We start from the raw sequence: 11,361 nt of genomic DNA, 5'->3' as shown, positions 1-11,361 counted from the left end.
CCTCCAGCCCCCGACAACCCTCCCTATCTCTGTAACCTCCTCCAGCCCCCTACAACCCTCCCTATCTCTGTAACCTCCTCCAGCCTCTACAACCCTCCCTATCTCTGTAACCTCCTCCAGCCCCTACAACCCTCCCTATCTCTGTAACCTCCTCCAGCCCCTACAACCCTCCCTATCTCTGTAACCTCCTCCAGCCCCGACAACCCTCCCTATGTCTGTAACCTCCTCCAGTCCCCTACAACCCTCCCTATCTCTATAACCTCCTCCAGCCCATACAACCCTCCCTATCTCTGTAACCTCCACCAGCCCCTACAACCCTCCCTATCCCTGTAACCTCCTCCACCCCCTACAACCCTCCCTATCTCTGTAACCTCCTCCAGCCCCGACAACCCTCCCTATGTCTGTAACCTCCTCCAGCCCCCTACAACCCTCCCTATCTCTGTAACCTCCTCCAGCCCCTACAACCCTCCCTATCTCTGTAACCTCCTCCAGCCCCGACAACCCTCCCTATGTCTGTAACCTCCTCCAGCCCATACAACCCTCCCTATCTCTGTAACCTCCTCCAGCCCCGACAACCCTCCCTATGTCTGTAACCTCCTCCAGCCCCCTACAACCCTCCCTATCTCTGTAACCTCCTCCAGCCCCTACAACCCTCCCTATCTCTGTAACCTCCTCCAGCCCCTACAACCCTCCCTATCTCTGTAACCTCCTCCAGCCCCGACAACCCTCCCTATGTCTGTAACCTCCTCCAGCCCATACAACCCTCCCTATCTCTGTAACCTCCTCCAGCCCCTACAACCCTCCCTATCCCTGTAACCTCCTCCAGCCCCTACAACCCTCCCCATCTCTGTAACCTCCTCTAGCCCCTACAACCCTCCCCATCTCTGTAACCTCCTCCAGCCCCTACAACCCTCCCTATCTCTGTAACCTCCTCCAGCCCCTACAACCCTCCCTATCTCTGTAACCTCCTCCAGCCCCTACAACCCTCCCTATCCCTGTAAGCTCCTCCAGCCCCTACAACCCTCCCCATCTCTGTAACCTCCTCCAGCCTCTACAACCCTCCCTATCTCTGTAACCTCCTCCAGCCCCTACAACCTTCCCTAGGTCTGTAACCTCCTCCAGCCCCTACAACCCTCCCTATCCCTGTAACCTCCTCCAGCCCCTACAACCCTCCCTATCTCTGTAACCTCCTCCAGCCCCTACAACCCTCCCTATCCCTGTAACCTCCTCCAGCCCCTACAACCCTCCCTATCTCTGTAACCTCCTCCAGCCCCTACAACCCTCCCTATCCCTGTAACCTTCTCCAGCTCCTATAACCCTCCCTATCTCGGTAACCTCCTCCAGCCCCTACAACCCTCCCTATCTCTGTAACCTCCTCCAGCCCTACAACCCTCCCTATCTCTGTAACCTCCTCCAGCCCCTACAACCCTCCCTATCTCTGTAACCTCCTCCAGCCCCTACAACCCTCCCTATCTCTGTAACCTCCTCCAGCCCTCTCCAACCCTCCCTATCTCTGTAACCTCCTCTAGCCCCTACAACCCTCCCTATCTCTGTAACCTCCTCCAGCCCTCTACAACCCTCCCTATCTTTGTAACCTCCTCCAGCCCCTACAACCCTCCCTATCTCTGTAACCTCCTCCAGTCCTCTACAACCCTCCCTATCTCTGTAACCTCCTCCAGCCCCTACAACCCTCCCTATCTCTGTAACCTCCTCCAGCCCCGACAACCCTCCCTATCCCTGTAACCTCCTCCAGCCCCTACAACCCTCCCTATCTCTGTAACCTCCTCCAGCCCCTACAGCCCTCCCTATCTCTGTAACCTCCTCCTGTCCCTACAACCCTCCCTATCCCTGTAACCTCCTCCAGCCCCTACAACCCTCCCTATCTCTGTAACCTCCTCCAGCCCCTACAACCCTCCCTATCTCTGTAACCTCCTCCAGCCCCTACAGCCCTCCCTATCTCTGTAACCTCCTCCTGTCCCTACAACCCTCCCTATCCCTGTAACCTCCTCCAGCCCCTACAACCCTCCCTATCTCTGTAACCTCCTCCAGCCCCTGCAACCCTCCCTATCTCTGTAACCTCCTCCAGCCCCTACAACCCTCCCTATCCCTGTAACCTCTTCCAGCCCCCACAACCCTCCCTATCTCTGTAACCTCCTCCAGCCCCCACAACCCTCCCTATCTCTGTAACCTCCTCCAGCCCCTACAACCCTCCCTATCTCTGTAACCTCCTCCAGCCCCTACAACCCTCCCTATCCCTGTAACCTCCTCCAGCCCCTACAACCCTCCCTATCTCTGTAACCTCCTCCAGCCCTCTACAACCCTCCCTATCTCTGTAACCTCCTCCAGCCCTCTACAATCCTCCCTATCTCTGTAACCTCCTCCAGCCCCCACAACCCTCCCTATCTCTGTAACCTCCTCCTGTCCCTACAACCCTCCCTATCCCTGTAACCTCCTCCAGCCCCTACAACCCTCCCTATCTCGGTAACCTCCTCCAGCCCCTACAACCCTCCCTATCTCTGTAACCTCCTCCAGCCCCTACAACCCTCCCTATCTCTGTAACCTCCTCCAGCCCCTACAACCCTCCCTATCCCTGTAACCTCCTCCAGCCCCTACAACCCTCCCTATCTCTGTAACCTCCTCCAGCCCTCTACAACCCTCCCTATCTCTGTAACCTCCTCCAGCCCTCTACAATCCTCCCTATCTCTGTAACCTCCTCCAGCCCCTACAACCCTCCCTATCACTGTAATCTCCTCCAGCCCTCTACAACCCTCCCTATCTCTGTAACCTCCTCCAGTCCCCTACAACCCTCTGAGATCTCTGCTCTCCTCTAATTCCGGCCTCTTGCACATCCCCCGATTCCCATCGCTCCACCATTAGCGGCCGTGCCTTCAGCTGCCTGGGGTCCTAAGCTCTGGAATTCCCTCCCTAAACCCTGTCCACCTCTCTCTCTCCTCCTTTAAGACGCTTCTTAAACCCGACCTTTTTGACTCAGCCTTTGATTACCCACCTCCTTATGTGGCTCAGTGTCAAATTGATGTCTGATTTACACTCCTATGATGTTTTCCCTGGCTGGAGAGTAACTGGGGGACATCGGATCAGGATAAGAGCTCGGCCATTTAGGTCTGAGATGGGGAGGAGTTTCTTCACTCAGAGGGTTGTGAATCTTTGGAATTCTCTATCCCAGAGAGCTGTGGATGATCAGTCATTGAGAATATTCAATACTGAGATCGATGGATTTTTGGACAGTAAAGGAATCAAAGGATATGGGGATAGTGCAGGAAGGTGGAGTTGAGGTAGAAAATAAAACACAATCTTGTTGAATGGTGGAGCCGGTTTCAGGGGCTCTTTGGCCTAGTCCTGTTCCTATTTCTTCTGTGCCTGCGTTTTACTAAGCTGTTGTGTGACGTTAGCTGGTTAAACTCCCTGTGTTGAATTGGAGAGGCCTCAGCCATTCCTGTACCAACCTGGGTAAACAGTGAGGGTATCTATCAGGGGTAATGTCTGATTGCCCATTGGGCACAGTTGTCAGTGGCTTGGTTCAGAGACTCTTAAGAGTTTAAGAGTCCTGATCTTGTAAAAAGTGATAAATAAGGTTGTATTCCCTGTAATTTAAAAGGTTAAGGGGTGATTTGATCAAAGTTTTCAAGATATTAAGGTGAACAGATAGGGTGGGTAGTGGGAAACTATTTCCACTGTTTGCGGAGTCTCGGATGAGGGACAGGGTCTAAAAATTACAGCCATTACTTCGACACACAAAGGGTAGAAATTTGGATCTCTCTTCCACAAACAATAATTGTTCCTCGATCAATTGATTTGAAATTTGAGAATGATAGATATTTGTTAACCAAATCTATTCAGGGATATGGAGTTAAGTCACGGATCAGCTGTGATCTGGTTGAATGGTTAAACAGCCCCAAGGGGCTGAATGGCCTCATCCCCAAGGGGCTGAATGGCCTCATCCTGTTCCGATGTTCCTGTGTTAGGGGCACCCAACTGAGAGAAACAGCATCACTAATTTCGATGTGAATAAATTAAAACTTTTAATATTATTTCCTTTCACTTGACTTCTCTCCGTTGTGGACGATACTCTGGGCGGTGATTACCACAATGCTACAAATGATCACACTGGCTCCGCTGATACCGAAAGGCGTGACAGGCTCACGCAGGACAAAGTACTGGATCATCATCGTCACAACAACCTCAGAGTGCAGGAAGGCACACACCAGAGCTGGGTGCGTCATGGTGACCGCGTAGTTGGCACAGAAGAAGGAGACCAGGGCCAGGATGGTGATGCCAGTTACACAGCACCAGGTCAGCGGGTCGACCGGAAAGGTGGGTGTCTGCAGCAGGGACATGAGTGGGGCGCAGAGCAGACTGCCCACCACCCCGAAGGTGAAGGCTGCCGTCAGGAGTTTAGACGGGTGGGTGAGGGTGCGGAAGATCATGAGGGCCATGGCCAAAGCCAGACCGCCCAGCATGGCCAGGATGTAGCCGAAAATGTCCGAGAGGCGGGAGTTCTTGTCCAGGCTCATCAGGTCTGGCACTACAATGAGGCCCAGGCCCACCATGCTGCCCAAGAGGCCTATCCAGTCGAAGATACTAAGGTGGTAACTATGAATGACCAAGGACATAACGGCGGAGCAGAGGGTGGACGTCCCCTTGCGGACGGTGGCCGCGTTTCCAGCTGGGATGACCATGAAAGAGCTGTAGGCGCAGGCGATGGACACGACATTGATGATGGCATGGATGAAAATAGACCTCCAGGCCTCCCTGGGCCCAAACAGCGAGGCTCCCCGAAACTTGATGTAGAAGCCCAGGGCCAAGTGGAGGAGACACCGGAAGAGCAGGATTTCCAGGGAAGGGACTTGGGAGGCTTCGTAGGCGATCCTGGTGAACGGGGCCACAAAACCAGCTGGCACACCCCCCCCAAACAGGGCCACCAGGAGACCCTTCACGCTGTCAGACGGGCAGCATTTCCACCAGACCTTCTCCGGCCCCTTCTCTCCGGCCTCCGGCTGAAGGCTTAGCTTCTTCTTCCCGTCTTCCAGCCCGTCCTCGTCAGGTGTGTTTCTCTGTTCCTCATTCTTACCCGCCGTCAGCTGCATCTGAGTGAGGAGCCCAAGACTATTAGGTGGCACCTGGTGGGAGCAGAGAAGAGAGTAAAATGAGCATCAAGGAAATGAACTTCAGTTAGACCACACTTGGAGCACTGCGCACAGTTCAGTTCTCCATATCCCTCGGTTAGACCACACTCGGAGCACTGCGCACAGTTCAGTTCTCCATATCCCTCAGTTAGACCACACTTGGAGCACTGTGCACAGTTCAGTTCTCCATATCCCTCAGTTAGACCACACTCGGAGCACTGCGCACAGTTCAGTTCTCCATATCCCTCAGTTAGACCACACTTGGAGCACTGTGCACAGTTCAGTTCTCCATATCCCTCGGTTAGACCACACTCGGAGCACTGCGCACAGTTCAGTTCTCCATATCCCTCAGTTAGACCACACTTGGAGCACTGTGCACAGTTCAGTTCTCCATATCCCTCGGTTAGACCACACTCGGAGCACTGCGCACAGTTCAGTTCTCCATATCCCTCAGTTAGACCACACTTGGAGCACTGTGCACAGTTCAGTTCTCCATATCCCTCGGTTAGACCACACTCGGAGCACTGCGCACAGTTCCGGTCTCCATATCCCTCAGTTAGACCACACTTGGAGCACTGCGTACAGTTCCGGTCTCCATATCCCTCGGTTAGACCACACTTGGAGCACTGTGCACAGTTCCGGTCTCCATATCCCTCGGTTAGACCACACTCGGAGCACTGCGCACAGTTCCTGTCTCCATATCCCTGGGTTACACCACACTTGGAGCACTGTGCACAGTTCCAGTCTCCATATCCCTCAGTTAGACCACACTTGGAGCACTGTGCACAGTTCCAGTCTCCATATCCCTCAGTTAGACCACACTTGGAGCACTGTGCACAGTTCAGTTCTCCATATCCCTCGGTTAGACCACACTCGGAGCACTGCGCACAGTTCAGTTCTCCATATCCCTCGGTTAGACCACACTCGGAGCACTGCGCACAGTTCCGGTCTCCATATCCCTCAGTTAGACCACACTTGGAGCACTGCGTACAGTTCCGGTCTCCATATCCCTCGGTTAGACCACACTTGGAGCACTGCGCACAGTTCCTGTCTCCATATCCCTGGGTTACACCACACTTGGAGCACTGTGCACAGTTCCAGTCTCCATATCCCTCAGTTAGACCACACTTGGAGCACTGTGCACAGTTCCAGTCTCCATATCCCTCAGTTAGACCACACTTGGAGCACTGCGCACAGTTCAGGTCTCCATATCCCTCAGTTAGACCACACTCGGAGCACTGTGCACAGTTCCAGTCTCCATATCCCTCAGTTAGACCACACTTGGAGCACTGTGCACAGTTCCAGTCTCCATATCCCTCAGTTAGACCACACTTGGAGCACTGTGCACAGTTCCAGTCTCCATATCCCTCAGTTAGACCACACTTGGAGCACTGTGCACAGTTCCAGTCTCCATATCCCTCAGTTAGACCACACTTGGAGCACTGCGCACAGTTCAGGTCTCCATATCCCTCAGTTAGACCACACTCGGAGCACTGTGCACAGTTCCAGTCTCCATATCCCTCAGTTAGACCACACTTGGAGCACTGTGCACAGTTCCATTCTCCATATCCCTCAGTTAGACCACACTCGGAGCACTGTGCACAGTTCCGCTCTCCATATCCCTCGGTTAGACCACACTTGGAGCACTGCGCACAGTTCCGGTCTCCATATCCCTCAGTTAGACCACACTTGGAGCACTGTGCACAGTTCCGGTCTCCATATCCCTCGGTTAGACCACACTCGGAGCACTGCGCACAGTTCCTGTCTCCATATCCCTCAGTTAGACCACACTTGGAGCACTGCATACAGTTCCGGTCTCCATATCCCTCGGTTAGACCACACTCGGAGCACTGCGCACAGTTCCGGTCTCCATATCCCTCAGTTAGACCACACTCGGAGCACTGCGCACAGTTCCGGTCTCCATATCCCTCAGTTAGACCACACTTGGAGCACTGCGCACAGTTCAGGTCTCCATATCCCTCAGTTAGACCACACTTGGAGCACTGCGCACAGTTCCGGTCTCCACATCCCTCAGTTAGACCACACTTGGAGCACTGCGCACAGTTCCTGTCTCCATATCCCTGGGTTACACCACACTTGGAGCACTGCGCACAGTTCCTGTCTCCATATCCCTCAGTTAGACCACACTCGGAGCACTGTGCACAGTTCCAGTCTCCATATCCCTCAGTTAGACCACACTCGGAGCACTGCGCACAGTTCAGGTCTCCATATCCCTCAGTTAGACCACACTCGGAGCACTGCGCACAGTTCAGGTCTCCATATCCCTCAGTTAGACCACACTTGGAGCACTGTGTACAGTTCCGGTCTCCATATCCCTCAGTTAGACCACACTTGGAGCACTGTGCACAGTTCCGCTCTCCATATCCCTCGGTTAGACCACACTTGGAGCACTGCGTACAGTTCCGGTCTCCATATCCCTCAGTTAGACCACACTTGGAGCAATGCGTACAGTTCCGGTCTCCATATCCCTCAGTTAGACCACACTCAGAGCACTGTGTACAGTTCAGGTCTCCATATCCCTCAGTTAGACCACACTTGGAGCACTGTGTACAGTTCCGGTCTCCATATCCCTCAGTTAGACCACACTCAGAGCACTGTGTACAGTTCAGGTCTCCATATCCCTCAGTTAGACCACACTCGGAGCACAGCGTACAGTTCCGGTCTCCATATCCCTCAGTTAGACCACACTCGGAGCACTGCGCACAGTTCCGGTCTCCATAGCCCTCAGTTAGACCACACTTGGAGCACTGTGTACAGTTCCGGTCTCCATATCCCTCGGTTAGACCACACTCGGAGCACTGTGTACAGTTCCGGTCTCCATATCCCTCGGTTAGACCACACTCGGAGCACTGTGTACAGTTCCGGTCTCCATATCCCTCGGTTAGACCACACTCGGAGCACTGTGTACAGTTCCGGTCTCCATATCCCTCGGTTAGACCACACTCAGAGCACTGTGTACAGTTCAGGTCTCCATATCCCTCAGTTAGACCACACTCAGAGCACTGTGTACAGTTCCGATCTCCATATCCCTCAGTTAGACCACACTTGGAGCACTGCATACAGTTCCGGTCTCCATATCCCTCGGTTAGACCACACTTGGAGCACTGTGCACAGTTCCGGTCTCCATATCCCTCAGTTAGACCACACTTGGAGCACTGTGTACAGTTCCGGTCTCCATATACCTTGGTTAGACCACACTTGGAGTACTGAAGGAGTGGTGCACTGTCGGAGGGTCAGTACTGAGGGAGTGCTGCACTGTTAGAGGGTCAGTACTGAGGGAGTGCTGCACTGTTGGAGAGTCAGTACTGAGGGAGTGCCGCACTGTTAGAAGGTCAGTACTGAGGGAGTGTCGCATTGTTGGAGGGTCAGTACTGAGGGAGTGCCGCACTGTCGGAGGGTCAGTACTGAGGGAGTGCTGCACTGTCGGAGGATCAGTACTGAGGGAGTGCTGCACTGTTGGATGGTCAGTACTGAGGGAGTGGTGCACTGTTGGAGGGTCAGTACTGAGGAAGTGCCGGACTGTTGGAGGGTCGGCACTGAGGGAGTGCTGCAATGTCAGAGGGTCAGTACTGAGGGAGAGCTGCACTGTCGGAGGGTCAGTACTGAGGGAGTGCTGCACTGTCGGAGGGTCAGTACTGAGGGAGTGCTGCACTGTCGGAGTGTCAGTACTGAGGGAGTGCTGCACTGTCGGAGGGTCAGTACTGAGGGAGTGCTGCACTGTCGGAGGCTCAGTACTGAGGGAGTGCTGCACAGTTGGAGGTCAGTACTGAGGGAGTGCTGCACTGTCGGAGGCTCAGTACTGAGGGGAGTGGTGCAGTGTTGGAGGGTCAGTACTGAGGGGTGTGGTGCACTGTCGGAGGGTCAGTACTGAGGGGTGTGGTGCACTGTTGGAGGGTCAGTAGTGCGGGGAGTGGTGCACTGTCGGAGGGTCAGTATTGAGGGGTGTGGTGCACTATCGGAGGATCAGTACTGAGGGGTGTGGTGCATTGTTGGAGGGTCAGTACTGAGGGGAGTGGTGCACTGTCGGAGGGTCAGTACTGAGGGGAGTGGTGCACTGTTGGAGGGTCAGTACTGAGGGGAGTGGTGCACTGTAGGAGGGTCAGTACTGAGGGGAGTGGTGCACTGTCAGAGGGTCAGTACTGAGGGGAGTGGTGCACTGTTGGAGGGTCAGTACTGAGGGGAGTGGTGCACTGTAGGAGGGTCAGTACTGAGGTGAGTGGTGCAGTGTTGGAGGGTCAGTACTGAGGGGAGTGGTGCACTGTAGGAGGGTCAGTACTGAGGGGAGTGGTGCACTGTTGGAGGGTCAGTACTGAGGTGAGTGGTGCAGTGTTGGAGGGTCAGTACTGAGGGGAGTGGTGCACTGTCGGAGGGTCAGTACTGAGGGGAGTGGTGCACTGTTGGAGGGTCAGTACTGAGGGGAGTGGTGCACTGTAGGAGGGTCAGTACTGGGGGGAGTGGTGCACTGTTGGAGGGTCAGTACTGAGGGGAGTGGTGCACTGTCGGAGGGTCAGTACTGAGGGGTGTGGTGCACTGTTGGAGGGTCAGTACTGAGGGGAGTGATGCACTGTTGGAGGGTCAGTACTGAGGGGTGTGGTGCACTGTTGGAGGGTCAGTACTGAGGGGTGTGGTGCACTGTCGGAGGGTCAGTACTGAGGGGAGTGGCGCACTGTTGGAGGGTCAGTACTGAGGGGTGTGGTGCACTGTCGGAGGGTCAGTACTGAGGGGAGTGGTGCACTGTTGGAGGGTCAGTACTGAGGGGAGTGCTGCACTGTTGGAGGGTCAGTACTGAGGGGAGTGGTGCACTGTCGGAGGGTCAGTACTGAGGGGAGTGGTGCACTGTTGGAGGGTCAGTACTGAGGGGAGTGCTGCACTGTTGGAGGGTCAGTACTGAGAGTTGTGGTGCACTGTTGGAGGGTCAGTACTGAGGGGAGTGGTGCACTGTTGGAGGGTCAGTACTGAGGGAGTGCTGCACTGTTGGAGGGTCAGTACTGAGGGGTGTGGTACACTGTCGGAGGGTCAGTACTGAGGGAGTGCTGCACTGTTGGAGGGTCAGTACTGAGGGGTGTGGTGCACTGTCGGAGGGTCAGTACTGAGGGGTGTGGTGCACTGTTGGAGGGTCAGTAGTGCGGGGAGTGGTGCACTGTCGGAGGGTCAGTATTGAGGGGTGTGGTGCACTGTCGGAGGGTCAGTACTGAGGGGTGTGGTGCACTGTTGGAGGGTCAGTACTGAGGGGAGTGGTGCACTGTTGGAGGGTCAGTACTGAGGGGTGTGGTGCACTGTTGGAGGGTCAGTACTGTGGGGAGTGGTGCACTGTTGGAGGGTCAGTACTGTGGGGAGTGCTGCACTGTTGGAGGGTCAGTACTGAGGGGTGTGGTGCACTGTTGGAGGGTCAGTACTGAGGGGTGTGGTGCACTGTTGGAGGGTCAGTACTGTGGGGAGTGCTGCACTGTTGGAGGGTCAGTACTGAGGGGTGTGGTGCACTGTCGGAGGGTCAGTACTGAGGGGTGTGGTGCACTGTCGGAGGGTCAGTACTGAGGGGTGTGGTGCACTGTTGGAGGGTCAGTACTGAGGGGTGTGGTGCACTGTTGGAGGGTCAGTACTGTGGGGAGTGGTGCACTGTTGGAGGGTCAGTACTGAGGGGTGTGGTGCACTGTTGGAGGGTCAGTACTGTGGGGAGTGGTGCACTGTCGGAGGGTCAGTACTGTGGGGTGTGGTGCACTGTTGGAGGGTCAGTACTGAGGGGTGTGGTGCACTGTCGGAGGGTCAGTACTGAGGGGTGTGGTGCACTGTCGGAGGGTCAGTACTGAGGGGTGTGGTGCACTGTTGGAGGGTCAGTACTGAGGGAGTGCTGCACTGTTGGAGGGTCAGTACTGAGGGGTGTGGTGCACTGTTGGAGGGTCAGTACTGTGGGGAGTGGTGCACTGTTGGAGGGTCAGTACTGAGGGGAGTGGTGCACTGTCGGAGGGTCAGTACTGAGGGGTGTGGTGCACTGTCGGAGGGTCAGTACTGAGGGGTGTGGTGCACTGTTGGAGGGTCAGTACTGAGGGGTGTGGTGCACTGTTGGAGGGTCAGTACTGAGGGGTGTGGTGCACTGTTGGAGGGTCAGTACTGTGGGGAGTGCTGCACTGTTGGAGGGTCAGTACTGAGGGGCGTGGTGCACTGTCGGAGGGTCAGTACTGAGGGGTGTGGTGCACTG

The 11,361-nt window shown here is 55.2% G+C and overlaps 1 protein-coding gene across 1 annotated transcript in view; it reads right to left on the bottom strand.

Moving 5' to 3' along the window:
- Positions 1-4,046: 4,046 nt before the first annotated feature.
- Positions 4,047-11,361, bottom strand: part of LOC137357328 (solute carrier family 35 member G3-like) — a 388,413-nt gene continuing 381,098 nt past the window's right edge. The window contains exon 3 of the mRNA XM_068023582.1: positions 4,047-5,138. Within this exon, the coding sequence (XP_067879683.1) occupies positions 4,047-5,138 (1,092 nt within the window). The remainder of the gene's footprint in view (positions 5,139-11,361) is intronic.

The sequence above is a fragment of the Heterodontus francisci genome, chromosome 48, assembly GCF_036365525.1.
Source record: "Heterodontus francisci isolate sHetFra1 chromosome 48, sHetFra1.hap1, whole genome shotgun sequence".
NCBI lineage: Eukaryota > Metazoa > Chordata > Chondrichthyes > Heterodontiformes > Heterodontidae > Heterodontus > Heterodontus francisci.
Note: the sequence above shows the minus strand (reverse complement) of the source record. Positions and strands in the feature narration are given on the sequence as shown.